Source organism: Budorcas taxicolor, chromosome 6 (assembly GCF_023091745.1).
Source record: "Budorcas taxicolor isolate Tak-1 chromosome 6, Takin1.1, whole genome shotgun sequence".
In the NCBI taxonomy this organism is placed as follows: Eukaryota; Metazoa; Chordata; class Mammalia; order Artiodactyla; family Bovidae; genus Budorcas; species Budorcas taxicolor.
The window spans coordinates 90,496,050-90,511,772 of record NC_068915.1 but is presented as its reverse complement, the minus strand read 5'-3'; the positions used below and the strand labels follow the sequence as shown (position 1 = coordinate 90,511,772).

Sequence of the window (15,723 nt, the reverse complement as noted above, 5' to 3'; positions counted from 1 at the left end):
GTATTTGCTTCCACATTCGATTTCTTATGCTATGTTGTTTTGGTTGAAATACACAGAGAAACTGTGGCCTCACATACATATGTAGTTGGAAAATGAAAGAGAATTTTGATAGTTGTTTTAGGTCACCGTGGGTATTTTTCTTTGATTCCATACCAAAAAACTTTGATACCGTACCAAAGCTTGACAGTGGTAGTTTCTTAAAGGTTGCTTGTATTGTGGAATCTGAAACCGTATCAATGAACTTCTTTTCCCATTACATTAAAATCCACTTGTCTGTCTTGCACTTTGAGTAGATCATGCATGCTTTTGTAGAATCATTCATTAGTCATTTGGAAAATACTCTTTTGCTAACTTATGTAGAGCTTTATTTAATAATGTTGACATTTCATTGGACTATATAAAAAAGTTACATTCTCATCAGAAAAACCTTTAGTATTAGGAATCTGCTAAGTTCACAGCAGTGGATACAAGTTGAATGAAATTCTAATTTTTTATGAAAGTGTGAATTTTATCATTAACGCAAATATTATCGGATTTTTCCTTGAAGTAACAAACTCCTTTGTTCATTTTTTAAAAGAAAATATCTGCTGATTACCCCAAGTCTGAGTAGTAATAATTTTTCTGTCAGTTTTTCAAGTAATAATGTTCCATGAAGAAAGTGGCTGGTTTAGCTTGTAACTCAACCAGCTACACAAGTGCTTTTCTTAAGACAGCCATTGCACTTTGATTTGCAGCAAAGGTACCTTTTCAGGGGTATAGACTTAACAGTAAATATATATATTTACTGTTCCATCAGGGACGTTCTTAAAACTGCCCCCTCCCCAACTTAAATTTGAGAACTTGTGGCTAGAAGAATATAATAAAATCTGTGTAAGGTCTGTAAAGTTTGATGCCTCTGCTTCAATCTTGGTAAAGTACCTGCAGTTTACCCCCCATTGCTTTTTATTTCATCAAATGTCAGATGGTGAAAAAGAAGTCACCTTCATAATAAGATAAGAGCTTTGATCTTATGAACCTCCTGAAAGATTTTCAGAGATCCCCAGTGATCTGCGGAAACCTCATTTCTCACTTTGAATAACACAGTCTAGTTTAGTACTCAATTCTTAAAGATAAGTATCTTGAACACCAATTTTTCCTAGATTTATCTGTTTCATACAGTCTTATTGACAAATGTATTTTTATGTAGGTTTCCTCAGGAACTGCAGTTAAAAGTACAGAAAGATTCCAGAAACATTTCTTTATCTAAAAAATCTCAAATCAGAAAGAAGGAAAAGGAAAAGGATGAGTCTTTGGGTGAAGAGAGAAAAACACTTGTGGTACAGGTAAATTTCCATGTTTTAATGCATATTAAATTTTAAGTTTAATATATCCTTTAATTTGAGGGAGGTATGGGATATGAAGATCTTAAAAGTTTCCTGGGTGGTTAACAAGTTCACTTTTAGCTTAGTATAAAAATGTGTTTTCTGTAGACATTACCTGTTTTAAAAAACATCTTAGGATATCATGTACTGTGCCTACTGTACACAAATCTGTACAATAGGGCTTGTCAGTAAATCATACTCATTCAAGAACATTTAGACATGCATGTGTACACTCATATGCAAATACATACACCATTTTTCCCCTTAGATAATAGGAGAGAAAAATAGAATTTTTAGAATTTTATATAAAGTAGAGCATTTAAAGGAGAAGGCAATGGCACCCCACTCCAGTACTCTTGCCTGGAAAATCCCATGGATGGAGGAGCCTGGAAAGCTGCAGTCCATGGGGTCGCTGAGGTTCAGGCATGACTGAGCAACTTCACTTTGACTTTTCACTTTCATGCATTGGAGAAGGAAATGGCAACCCACTCCAGTGTTCTTGCCTGGAGAATCCCAGGGACAGGGGAAGCTGGTGGGCTGCCGTCTATGGGGTCGCACAGAGTCGGACACGACTGAAGTGACTTAGCAGCAGCAGCAGAGCATTTAAAATTGAGATTTGGGTACTCAGTTTATTTGAAATTTACTTTTCTTGGTAATTTATGCAGAATCTGTTCTCAGTAAGATAATTCAAATCTACAACCAACTCACTCACATTTTCTCAAATGAACCCAAAGAAGAAAGAGGACTCAATTTTGTGTTCCCTGACTCTAAATACAAGAGAACAGAAGTCAGCATGCTGGAGTCCTCTTTCATTGTTTTCCACTGAAATATAATTTGATATGTGTATACCTGCTTATGTGTATATATAATTTTTTTAAAGTTATTTATGTTTGACTGCACTGGTCTTCTTTGCTGCATGTGGGCTGTCTCTAGTTGCAGTGAGTGGGCTTCTCACTGCAGTGGCTTCTCTTATTGTGGAGCACGGACTCTAGGGCATGAGCTCAGCAGTTTCAGTACTCGGGCTTCAGAACTTGTGGCTCACAGCCTTAATTACCCCTTGGCAAGTAGAATCTTCCTGAATCAGGGACTGAACCTGTGTCTCCTGCATTGGCAGGCAGATTCTTAACCCCTGGACCACGAGGGAAGTTCTGTGTGTACATCATTAAATCTGATAAATATATATGTCAGAGCTAGTGTGAGTTGCATTTTCATTTGAAATAGGTGTCTGACTGAGAATCCCAGGTTTAGTTTTACTTCCATAGGTAGAATAAGAAAATAACCGGAGCACAAGAAGGTGTTCTGTCTGGAATTCTGGTTTTGTTGACAGGTACTTCATAGGAAAAGGTGATTTTTCCTTCTCCTCAGATCATTAATGTTGTTAACATTTTATAACAGGATACCAATGCTGATCCCCAAACTAAGGATTCTAAAGTATTTAAAATAAAAGGATCAAAAACAGATGGAGAAAAAGTGGAAAAAGCTAGTCGAGCTTCAAATGCCAGCTGTCTCAATGACAATGGGATGAGCCCCGTCAAAATAGTGTCTTCAACAAGCCTCCGAGATTGCAGCAATGGCAGCGTGGACCAAACAAGAAATCCAGGCATGGCAATTCCCCCACTCATACACAATCTTTCTGCAACGGCTCCCACTATTACTTCTGGAATGGGAACTATCTCAGGAATTCAGAGTTACAGGTATGAATTAGGAAAAGAAGAACAAAATGTTCTTACATATTTACAAGCTGCAAATATTAATCAGTCCAACCACCTGCATTATTACTTTCAGACTTTTGGATACTATTCATTTTTTTAAAAATTATTTATTTATTTGGCTGTGTCAAGTTTCACTTGCAAAACACAGGATCTTTCATTGCAGTGCACAGACTCTCTAGTTGTGTCTCACCAGCTTTAGAGGGCACAGCTCAGTAGTTGAGATGCACAGGCTTAGTTGCTCTGTCATATGTGGGATCTTAGTTCCCTGACTAGGGATTGAACCCATGTCCCCTGCAATGCAGGGCAGATTCTTAACCACTAGACCACCAGGGAAGTCCCTGCTATTCCTTCTTGTCAGGCTGCTGTTTCAAAAGACTTCTTGGCCAGTGTGATGAAAATTATTAGTGTTTGATCAAAAAATTTACCAAGTCCTAAGAAAATAGAGTTGTATTATTTAAGGTGAAGAGACTCTCTATAGCTGTTTAGTCTAATAACACAAAAAGAGGTTGTCGTAATAAAAGAGATAATTGGTTTTGCATGTCTGCTGCTCCATGGTGTGGCTGTGGGCATTTAGTAGTACAGTTCAGTTCAGTTCAGTCCTTCAGTCGTGTCTGACTCTTTGCGACCCCATGGACTACAGCACGCCAGGCCTCCCTGTCCATCACCAACTCCCGGAATTTACTCAAACTCATGTCCATTGAGTTGGTGATGCCATCCAACCATCTCATCCCTCTGTCGTCCTCTTCTCACCTTCAATCTTTCCCAGCATCAGGGTCTTTTCAAATGAGTCAGGTCTTTGCATCAGGTGGCCAAAGTATTGGAGTGTCAGCTTCAACATCAGTCCTTCCAATGAACACTCAGGACTGATCTCCTTTAGGATGGACTAGTTGGATCTCCTTGCTGTCCAAGAGACTCTCAAGAGTCTTCTCCAACACCACAGTTCAAAAGCATCAACTCTTCAGCACTCAGCTTTCTTTATAGTCCAACTCTCACATCCGTACATGACCACTGGGAAAACCATAGCCTTGACTAGATGGACCTTTGTTGGCAAAGTAATGTCTCTGCTTTTTAATATGCTCTCTAGGTTGGTCATAACTTTTCTTCCAAGGAGTAAGCGTCTTTCAGTTTCATGGCTGCAGTCACCACATGCAGGGATTTGGGAGCCCCCGCAAAATAAAGTCAGCCACTGTTTCCACTGTTTCCCCATCTATTTCCCATGATGGGAACGGATGCCATGATCTTAGTTTTCTGAATGTTGAGCTTTAAGCCAACGCTTTACTCTCCTCTTTTACTTTCATCAAGAGGCTCTTTAGTTCTTCTACACTTTCTGCCATAATGGTGGTGTCATCTGCATATTTGAGGTTGTTGATATTTCTCCCAGCAATCTTGATTTCAGCTTTTGCTTCATCCAGCCCAGCATCTGATGATATACTCTGCATATAAGTTAAATAAGCAGGGTGACAATATACAGCCTTGACGTACTCCTTTTTCAATTTGGAACGAGCCTGTTTTGCCATGTCCAGTTCTAACTGTTGCTTCCTGACCTGCATACAGATTTCTCAAGAGGCAGGTCAGGTGGTCTGGGATTCCCATCTCTTTCAGAATTTTCCACAGTTTGTTGTGATCCACAAAGTCAAAGCTTTGGCATAGTCAATAAAGCAGAAGTAGATGTTTTTCTGGAACTCTCTTGCCTTTTCGATGATCCAGCAGATATTGGCAATTTGATCTCTGGTTCCTCTGCCTTTTCTAAATCCAGCTTGAACATCTAGAAGTTCACGGTTCACATATTGTTGAAGCTTGGCTTGGAGTATTACTTTACTAGTGTGTGAGATGAGTGCAATTGTTCAGTAGTTTGAGCATTCTTTGGCATTGCCTTTCTTAGGGATTGGAATGAAAAGAATAGGCAATAAATTCTGATTAAACTGCATGTCACTTGGTGGTAAGTTTTTGTTCAGTCACTAAGTCGTGTCCAACTCTCTGCGACTCCAGGACTGCAGCACACCAGGCTTCCCTGTCCTTTACTGTCTCCTGGAGTTTGCTCAAATTCATGTCTGTTCATGTCACTTGGTGTTGGGTCATTTAATTTTGTGCTTGAAAAAAATAATTACTGCTGATTCTAACATAATTTTTTGTTGTTGTTGTTACAGAGTGGATGAGAAAACCAAGAAGTATTGTATTCCATTTGTTAAACCAAATAAACATTCTCCACCAGGAGCTTATAATATTAATGTGACCACATTGGTAAGTGAACTGTTCTCAGTGGTAGAAGAGCAAGCATTAGTCATTTCTAGATTTTATTAATATTAAACATGGTAGTGAAGAACTGAGAGTTTGGTTGGGAGACACATCATAATGTAGAAGCTTAACTATGTCTATATCATCCCAGCCCATCAAAGTCAAGTTTAAGTTTTATAAATCTAGAAATTTAAATGTAAGATGTTATTATTATATAGAATGGATAAGCAACAGTGTCCTACTATATAGCACAAGGAACTATATTTAATATCCTAAGATAAACCATAATGGAAAGGAATATAAAAAAGAATGTATATATAACTGAATCATTTTCCTGTACAGCAGAAATTAACACAACATTGTAAATCAACTATACTTCAGTCAAAAAGATGTTATTATTAAAATGACATCTGCTTTAATTTTTTTCAGTGATCATAAATTTTCTTAACCTAATGTTTGGTGATCAGTACTTTTATAGAGTAGATGAAAAGGTAAATTATCTTATCTTACCCAGATCAGATATCTGGTAGAAATATTCTATTTATTCACTTAACATATTTATTATCTATTAAGCAGAAAACATGGAGAAGAATAAGTTAATCTTTTTTTCAAGGAGCTCGTGGTCTAGTAGAGAATAAACAAATTAAAACATAGTGTCAGATTGCAGTAGTAGAATCATGTCAAGGTTCAGAGGTCTTCCGAAGGTTTAGAGGAGTATTATCAGGCCAGAAGTCTTCTAAAAGTGAAGTTGAATCATCATTGCTCTTCCACTCAGAACCCTTTGTTGGCTTCTTATCTCTGAGAAAAACCCAAGTGCTTTCAGGGCCTTTTGGCCCCTGAGTGATTTACCCTCGCCATCCCTCCATCCCACTCCTGGCTACTCTCATTTTGATCACTGCAGTCCCTCCAGCTTGATGGTGGTTAAGAATCTACCTGCTAATGCAGGAGACACAGGTTCAGTCCCTGGGTTGGAAGATCCCTGGGAGTAAGAAATGGTAACCCACCTCAGTATTCTTGCTTGGGAAATCCCATGGACAGAGGAGCCTGGGGGCTCATGGGTTTGCAAAAGAGTCAGCCATGACTTAACAACTAAACAAGTCCAATCACATTGATTTCCTTGCTATTCCTAGAACGTGGCTAGACATGCTCCCACATTTGGGTTTTGCACTTGCTGTTTCCTCTCTTTTAGAGTGTCCTTACCCCAGATAATCCAAAGAATTTGCTTTCTCTCCTTCTTGACTTTGATGAAATCTTACTGTGAAGTCTTCTCAAATATTTTAACTAATTTTGTCTCCTATTATTTTCTCCCCTCCCCTTGTTTAATTCCCCACCCCTAATTACCTTACCTGACATCCTCTGTATTCTCTTATTTATATAATGTCTTTCCCCGCTACCCCTTTCCCTGAATGGAAACTTCCCAGGAGGAATTTGTGCTTTCTTTGTTTTCATTACTGTTCTGTCCCACACCTTGAGTAGTGTCACATGCATTTAAACTGCTTAAGAAATGTGGTGAATGGATTCTTCTGCCAGGAATAGGGAGGTATGGATGTATATTTCCAAAGGAGTATTTTTCTCACAATTTTCCCTTCTCTACCTCTCTCATCATTCTCAGAGCTGAAAAGTATACCCTTCTTTTCCTATCTCTCATGATTGAGACATTGCATTTATTTTTCTTTTAACTATTCTTTAGCCTATAATTTCTGTATCCATAGTACTTTCCTTTTTTTTTTGCTATACTCTGCTCATTTATTTATGGATTTTTTGTGTGTTTTACATTCCTGATCTGCTTTGGAAGACTATTTTAATCAGCAAGGCTTTTCAAAGTAGCTGGCTCAACACTGTTTGCTGCAATTGATATCAGGCTTCTTTCAGGCATTACATAATCAACGCTGGCTGATAAACAGATCTCATTTCTGTTTATCTTCCTTTGGAGCAGGGACTCAAGAAAGGAGGTAAAGATTAGTGGGGAGAAGACCCATGGCGTCTTTTCTTAATGAAAATTAACAGAGGCAGAACTAAGCATATACTTTCTTCAACTTCTAGGTTGAATATCAATACCCTTCTCCCATGCTTTGTACCCTGATTCTGAGATGTAGATAAGTACACTATTATAAACATCTCTTACGTATTTTAACTTGTCACTTTTTGAGTATACAAATCTAGTAGTTTGTACTCATTATTTTATTTTATTGTTTTTTGCTTGTGGATAGTTTTTTTTTTAACTAATTATTTTATTTTATAGTTGATTTGAAACTTGAGGCTTAGCACTAATTCTATTAAAAGAGTAAATAGAAACATCCAAAATAAAGAAACTCAAAAGTTCACTACAGTACTTCTGAAGACTTTCTGGGAGGCAGAGTAGTTCAGAGAATTTTTTTTTTAATATAAATTTATTTATTTTAATTGGAGGTTAATTACTTTACAATATTATATTGGTTTTGCCATACATCAACATGAATCCGCCACAGGTATACTCAAGACATCTGGAACCTCAGGGGCTTAACACTGTCATTATAGTCTTTGTGTGTATATTTCACTGTTTATACATATATGTGTATATACATGGACATACATATGATTTCATCATCTATATGTGGTTTTTTCCTTTTAGAAAATCATATAATATCTCTGTGTATCATCTGTTTTGAAAATGTGGAAAAGATTTTAGAGTTTCTGTGTCTCTTAAAGGAAACAGATTGGGAAAATGTCAAACTCACAAAGGTGCAGAATTGAAGTGTTACTTCTGTTCTTTATTATTTTTCCAGACTTTATAAAATATGAAGTAATAGTACTAAGATTAGGAAAATAATTTGAATAATAATTTTATACTTTATACCTTAATAAAATGTATTTCTAGGGAGATAATATCATTTGCTAATGCTGAGGAGCGGAGACAAGGACAAATTTAAAAATCGAGTAACAAGATTACCATTGGGAAAGTGAAAAATGTGCTAGGCAATGTGATGTGTAACAAGATGAACTATTCACAATTCAGGTGTCAGTAACAACTATTTGCATAAAAGTCCAGCAAGTGTCACAAGGCCTGACCTTGCTGGCCTGAAAGACCAGGACACTGATGCCCATCTTTTAACCTTGTGACGCTTGTCAGAACCTTGGAGGGAGAAACTCAGCAACCAAGCACCCCACTTGTTAGCAATTTTAGTAAATTTAATTAGGAAGAGATTTGAAATAACTGGGTGAAGTTGTTTCATTTGTTATTAGTGTTCCTCAAACTTTATATTTTTCTAGCTTTTGAATTCCATAAATTTTAAGATATGAGTATAGTAGTTATGAAAGGGGACAAGCTTACCTGGAAGCTAATTCATTTGTGTTAACCATTCTGATGATATTAGGTTGCTAGTGAAAAGAGCCTACTTCAGGCAAATAAGAAAAGAAGGGAATACTCAAAGACAGATGTCCGTTTGCCTGAACTAAATTATAATCATCTCCCTGAACTAAAAGCCCTGGAAGGCATCGGTATGTTTATAATGCTTTTACTATTTCAGCTCTTTTGTATACATTGTTTAAAATGTATGTTAAGTAAACTAACAATATAAAAATTTTTTAGTAACTTTACATATTTAAGTATGTGAAAATGTAGACTTATGTACAATAACTACAGACTGAAGGACAGATATAGAATGCGAAAAACTAACAAAAATGTCTCATTTTCTCACTCTGTTTATGGTTATTTTTGTCTAGCTCGGAATTCCAGGCTAATAAAGAAAGAGAACAAAAATCTTTCAGAATCCCGAATTCCATCTCTGGCCACAATTGACTTGCACACCCCCAGTATCGCATTACAGCAGGTACAGAAATACTGTCTGTAGGTTTCATGGAACTTGGGTTTCTCTCATACTTTCTTTTGGGCTTACCGGGTGGCTCAGTGGTAAAGAATCTGCCTGCAATGCGGAAACTGCAGGAGACGTGGGTTCTATCCCTGGGTGGGGAAGATCCCCTGGAGGAGGGCATGGCAACCCATTTAATATTCTTGCCTGAGGAATCCCGTGGACAGAGGAGCCTGGTGGGCAACAGTCCTTAGGGTTGCAAAGAGTCAGACACAACTGAAGTGACTTAGCACGCACACATACTTCCTTTTAAAGTGTCATATGGAGAGTTTGCTTTTATTGATTGGGTAGGTTTATTAGTGGTATCTATAAAATTTGCATGTTAAATTTTATTTTATGATTCATTGCATTCAGTTCAGTTCAGTTCAGTTCAGTCGCTCAGTCGAGTCTGACTCTTTGCGACCCCACGAATCACAGTACTCCAGGACTCCCTGTCCATCACCAACTCCCGGAATTCACTCAGACTCACGTCTATCGAGTCAGTGATGCCATCCAGCCATCTCATCCTCTGTCGTCCCCTTCTCCTCCTGCCCCCAATCCCTCCCAGCATCAGAGTCTTTTCCAGTGAGTCAGCTCTTCACATGAGGTGGCCAAAGTATTGGAGTTTCAGCTTTAGCATCATTCCTTCCAAAGAACACCTAGGGCTGATCTCCTTCAGAAAGGACTGGTTGGATCTCCTTGCAGTCCAAGGGACTCTCAAGAGTCTCCTCCAATACCACAGTTCAAAAGCATCAATTCTTCGGTGCTCAGCCTTCTTCACAGTCCAACTCTCACATCCATACATGACCACTGGAAAAACCATAGCCTTGACTAGATGGACCTTTGTTGGCAAAGTAATGTCTCTGCTTTTGAAAATGCTCTCTAGGTTGGTCATAACTTTCCTTCCAAGGAGTAAGCGTCTTTTAATTTCATGGCTGAAGTCACCATCTGCAGTGATTTGGGAGCCCAAAAAAATAAAGTCTGACACTGTTTCCACCGTTTCCCCATCTATTTCCCATGAAGTGATGGGACCGGATGCCATGATCTTTGTTTTCTGAATGTTGAGCTTTAAGCCAACTTTTCACTCTCCACTTTCACTTTCATCAAGAGGCTTTTTAGTCCCTCTTCACTTTCTGCCATAAGGGTGGTGTCATCTGCATATCTGAGGTTATTGTTAAGCACCCTTATTACATATATATTTACATAAACATTTCCTAGCTTACAGTGATCAGTTTTTTATAGGTTAAAAAATTGTGTGTGTGTGTGTGTGTGTGTATGTAGCCTAGCTGTGGCTTTAATATACCTATTCTTTATTGTAGGTTATGGCATTTCACTATAATAATACCAAAATTATTAATAGTACCCATCTTTCAAAGAGTTAAACTCTGGAATTGTTTTTATCTTCTTAAAATGTATTGTTTATTTGACACTTTTCCCTAGGGCAATCCGCTCCATCCATGCTAGAGATTTTCTATTTAAATTTATTTATTTTAAATTGAAGGATAATTGCTTTACAGTATTGTGTGGGTTTCTGCCATACATCAGCATGAATCAGCCATAGGTACACACATGTCCCCTCCCTCTCGAACCTCCTTACCACCTCCCACACCATCCCACCCCTCTAGGTTCATGCTAGAGATTTTCTAATCCATATAGTCTTTTTCTATAATTTGTCTTATCTCTCCAGAATATTTATGTTTCTGCTACTTTCATATCAACAACAGTCATATCCCTAAGAAAGCTGGCAAACTTTATAATCTCTTGGGCCATCCATAACTAACTACAAACTTGAGACATGTATCACTGAATTTTTCCCTTTACTTCTTTTTTTCCCCCACTTTTCTTCCTCAAACAAGTTTTCACTTCTGCTTGATGCAACTTTTATTTTGGATTTCTCCATCCCAATTGTTTAAGTATCTCCATTTCACAGACAGCCCCTGTACGTACCCTCTTTCTCGGTGTGGGTACTTTTTCCTACTGTTACTCCTGAAATAATTTGTACAACTCTGCAAACAAGGGGAATGCTATAGCTGAGGATAACAAATTACAGAGGCAGTTACTGAGTGATTCTGAGAAAAACATTTATAGACAGTTGTTGCTTTTTTGGCTTATCCCTTACCAGCCATTTTGGGAGCAACATCATTAAAGCTAAACAAATTCCTATTGTGTGAAGATGAAGCATGGCCACAGATTTTATTTTTAGGAACTACAGTGTTGTGGGAAATTCCTTGTATACTTCTAAACTTAAATGTAAAGCAGATTTTAAAGGCAAAATTTTGCACTTGCTCTTTGTGAGCACATTATTGTTCAAAGCACTTTTTGGGTCAACATAGCTCAGTCTAGTTGCATGCGATAGAAGAAAAGCTTTGGCTGCCTTCCCCCTTCTTCAGTATTTTTCTTTCTCATTCTGAACTAATCATTTTATATCTGTAAACTGGTTCTGCATTTTTCCTCTCTGGTTATTTGTTCAGTTTCCATTTGTATTTAAAATACAATGAAAGAGAAAGTAGATGTATTGAAAAAGCACAGATTAACACCAAAATACCATGAATTTATGTGTGGAAAATCTGAGTGGAAAGAGACACGACTGGAGACTGAAAGCCAAGGGCCTGCCTTCTGAGGCTGTGACCTGCCTTGCACTCTTACTTTATGGTGTTCATCAGTGCACTGAACTACATAACATTTTCACATTTATAAAAGTATATTACATACCTTCTGGAACAATCTGTAAGATAAATTTTGTAAGTGAAGTATTGCTTAATCCATGGACTCTGTCTCCACTCCCTTACCCCACCCCATGCTTATACATCTTATATTTACAGACATAACTTCAAATGTTTTCCTTTAAGCACTGTTTGCTTCATCCCACAAATTTCCACATGTTATTTTCATTATCATTCTGGTCAAACATTTTAAAAATTTCCCTTGTAATTTCTTCTTTAACCCAATAATTATTTATGAATGTGTTGTTTAACAGATACTTGGGTATTCTTTAGATACTTTATTATTAATTTATAATTTAATTCCATGTGGTCAGAGCATATACCCTGTATGATTTCAATTTTTTTAGATGCATGGAGATGTGTTTTATGGCCCAGCACATGGTCTGTCTTGGTGAATAAACCTTGTTCTCTTAAAAAGAAGGTATATAATTAGTTAGTTGTTGGATGTAGTGTTTTATAAATGTGAGCTTTGATTAAGGTTGATAGTGTTCAAACATTGTATATTCTTGATGATTTGTTTAGTTCCTTCAGTTCCTGAAAGATCTTGATAGATCTTTCACTATGATTGTGGCATTGTCTATCTTTCTGTTTATTTTTGCCTCATGTATTAAAAAAAATCTGTTTTATTAGGTACAGACACATTTATACTTGTTTTGTCTTTCTGATACATTGTCCCTTTTATTATTTTGAAGCATCTCACTTTATCTCTCTTGGTGCTGTGTGCCTCAAAGTCTATTTTATTTGAGATTAAAATAGTCACTTCAGCCTGCGTGCGTGGTAAGTCACTTCAGTCACGTCTGACTCTGTGCAACCCTGTGGACTGTAGCCCACCAGGCTCTTCTGTCCATGGGATTCTCCAGGCAAGAATGCTGGAGTGGGTTGCTCTGCCCTCCTCCAGGGGATCATCCTCACCCGGGGATCAAACCCACGTTTCGTATCTGCTGCACTGGCAGGTGGGCTCTTTTACCACTAGTGCCACCTGGGAAGCCTTCACTCCAGCGTACTTACAGTTATTTGTCTCCATAGTGTATCTTTCTATCAATACTTTCATTTACTTTCAGCTTATCTGGTTTTTATGTTTAAAGTGTTTCTTTTGCCCACAGCATTAGTATCCATTCTGTCAATTCTGATTCTTTTAATTGGAACGTCTGTTTGTTTTCTATTTCTTCTAACAAGTTACTACCAATTTAAAACAATCTCCACTTGTTCAACTTCACAATTTCCATAGGTCAGAAGTCAAGGTACGGCTGCTGGTCTCCTTAAGAGTCTCATAGGCTGAAATGAAGATGTCAGCAGGGCTGCGTTTCTCTCTGGAGGTTCTAGGGGGGGAATCTGTTTCCAGGCTCATTCAAGTAGTTGGCAGCATCTAGTCCATATGGTTGTGGGGCTGATGTGGGGCTGACTGACACCTGGGGGGTGGTTATCGGCTTCTAGAGGCCATTCACGTGGCTCATGGCCTAATTCCACAGCCCTCAAAGCCAGCAACTGTGGTTGAAACTTTCTTACTCCTTTGACTCACTCTTACCTCATCTGCCTCACCTCTCTGACATTCTTCCGCTTTTAAGGTCACATGTGATTCCTTGAGCCCACTGGGATAATCTCTCTGAGGGTCAGCTGAATTGCTAAATTAATTTCATGTGCAAAGTTCTTTCACAGAAGTAGCTAAGTGAATTCAATTGACTAACCAGGGACAGATATCTTAGGGGAATATCTTTAGAATCCTTCCTACCACTGAATATTTAGGCCAGTTAACATTAATGTGATTATTCACGTGTTTGGATCTAGCACTATGTTTTTATTAGTTGCTTTTTGTTCCTCTGTTTTCCCTTTCCAGTCTTATTTTGTATTTAAGTATTTTTAGTACTGGCTCTTTGGTGATAATCTCTGCATTATTTTTTTTAATGAATTCTCTAGGGATTACAGTGTATGTAACTAATTTTTTCATAGTCTATTTAGAATAAGTATTGTATCACTTATAAAATGTAGAATCTTTCAAAACCGATTTCTTTTCTCCACACCTGAACTTTATATTAGAGTTAGCATATGTATTTTATTCACATACATAGAAAGCCTCACTACACTATGTTATCTTTTTGCTAAAATAATTATAAGTATTTTAAGCAGTTTATGCAAAAAAAGGTAGTTTTCTATGTTTACCTAGCTACTGACTTTTAATGTTGTTCTTCCTTCTTTCTTAAAGATTACAGTTTTAATTTCTGATATTATTTTCCTTCTGTCTGGAAAACCTCCTGTAATGCTTTTTACTGAGCAGGTATGATAATGACAAACTCTTACTTTTCTTTCATTTGGGGATGACATTATTATTTTGCCTTCTTTCCTGAAATATATTTTCACTGGATATAGAGCACGAGTTGGTAGATTTAAAAAAAATTTTTTTTCTCTCAGCACTATAAAGATAATTATTTCTCTGTCTTCTAGTCACTACAGTTTCTGGTGGGAAATTATCAGGTATTTGAATTGTTCCTCTATATGTAGTGTTTCATTTTTCTTTAGCTGCTTTCGATATCTAATCTTTGTCTTTTGTGTTCGTTAGCTTGAATATCTTATGTTTGGGCATAGTTCTCTTTGAGTGTATCCTTCTGAAATTTGCTGAGCTTCTTGAATCTGCAAACTGATCTCTGTTACCAAATTTGGCAAGTTTTGGTTATTATTTCTTCAAATATTTTTTCCTGCCATAATTTCTTTCTTTTCTCTTTATGAAATTCCAGTGACTTATATGGTAGACCTTTTGGTAGGTTTTATTTTTTACAGGTTCTTGAGGCTTTTCACCTTCTTCAATCTTTTTTTCTGTTTTTCAGATTGAGTAATTTCTACTGATCTATCTTGCACTTCCTCACTACTCTGATAGTGGAGCTTGCCTTTTGGGCAAAGTCACAGTGGGGAAAAACAAACAAAACTGGAAACTTACTCCCACATGAAGGGTTGTATCTCCAAGTTTTGACTCTTGTCCTTCATCCTCAGTTGTTTTTTTTTGTATTTTTTTCCAAACGGTTTTGATTTGTTTATTTTGTTGATAGGTAGTAAACATGGGTTACAGCAGGTTTACATTGCCGTGGCACATCAGAAGTATCATTTAGCATATATATCAACAACAAGGTCAAAGAGTAAGATGAAGCCCTTACTTCATCTTTTTCTGTATAAGCAGCTTGAGCTATCCATATGAATAGTTAACCCTGATCATCTGATGTTTGAACAAGAATTGGGATTTGGGGGAAGTAGGACTTTGGCAATTACTGAGAATCTATTATGCTCAATTATTAACTTCTAGGTATCAAAATCTCCCCTGTCAGATGATTCAGAGGCTGATTTGCCTTCCGTGGAACACCAGCATTGAGTGTCCTGTCGATTCTGAATTGGGTAGGTCTGGTTTCTCACACTTGGAGCTGTGTTAACCTTCATGGGAAATGTTTTGTGTTGATAGCTTGCTAAAGCTACAGATTTTCAGCCAAAATATTCTTCCATGTTTGGCTCTGTGGGAACTCCTGATAGACAAAGAATTGTACCACTTAAAAAAACAGGAGTAGCATTTGTCTCTGGGATGAAATCCTTTTTCATAGAGTCTACATCTCCTGCTTTTAAACTAATCTGCTGTATTTTATTGGATACAGTAATGTGAACTTAGGGTGACAAGTGCTCCAGGAGGATATGGACTTATCTCTCTTATCAGTCATATGCCCTTTGGGCTTGTAAAACAAGAAAGAGTAAATGATTGCTAGATAATCTTTTTCCTAATAAAGAGGTATCAGCACTAAACCCAGTGATTGCTTTTCTTTTAAATAGAACTTTTTAATGCTAAAATCTTCTCCCCCTCCAAACCAGACCTTTTGGGGGTGATACTTTTCTA

The 15,723-nt window shown here is 37.4% G+C and overlaps 1 protein-coding gene across 1 annotated transcript in view; it reads left to right on the top strand.

Annotated features, from left to right (window-relative positions):
• CDKL2 (cyclin dependent kinase like 2) overlaps nt 1–15,213 on the top strand; it is a 36,671-nt gene extending 21,458 nt beyond the window's left edge. The window contains exons 7-12 of the mRNA XM_052642099.1: nt 1,187–1,322; nt 2,757–3,055; nt 5,221–5,314; nt 8,662–8,785; nt 9,011–9,117; nt 15,148–15,213. Coding sequence (XP_052498059.1) covers nt 1,187–1,322; nt 2,757–3,055; nt 5,221–5,314; nt 8,662–8,785; nt 9,011–9,117; nt 15,148–15,213 — 826 coding nt within the window. The remainder of the gene's footprint in view (nt 1–1,186; nt 1,323–2,756; nt 3,056–5,220; nt 5,315–8,661; nt 8,786–9,010; nt 9,118–15,147) is intronic.
• The last annotated feature ends 510 nt before the right edge of the window (nt 15,214–15,723 follow it).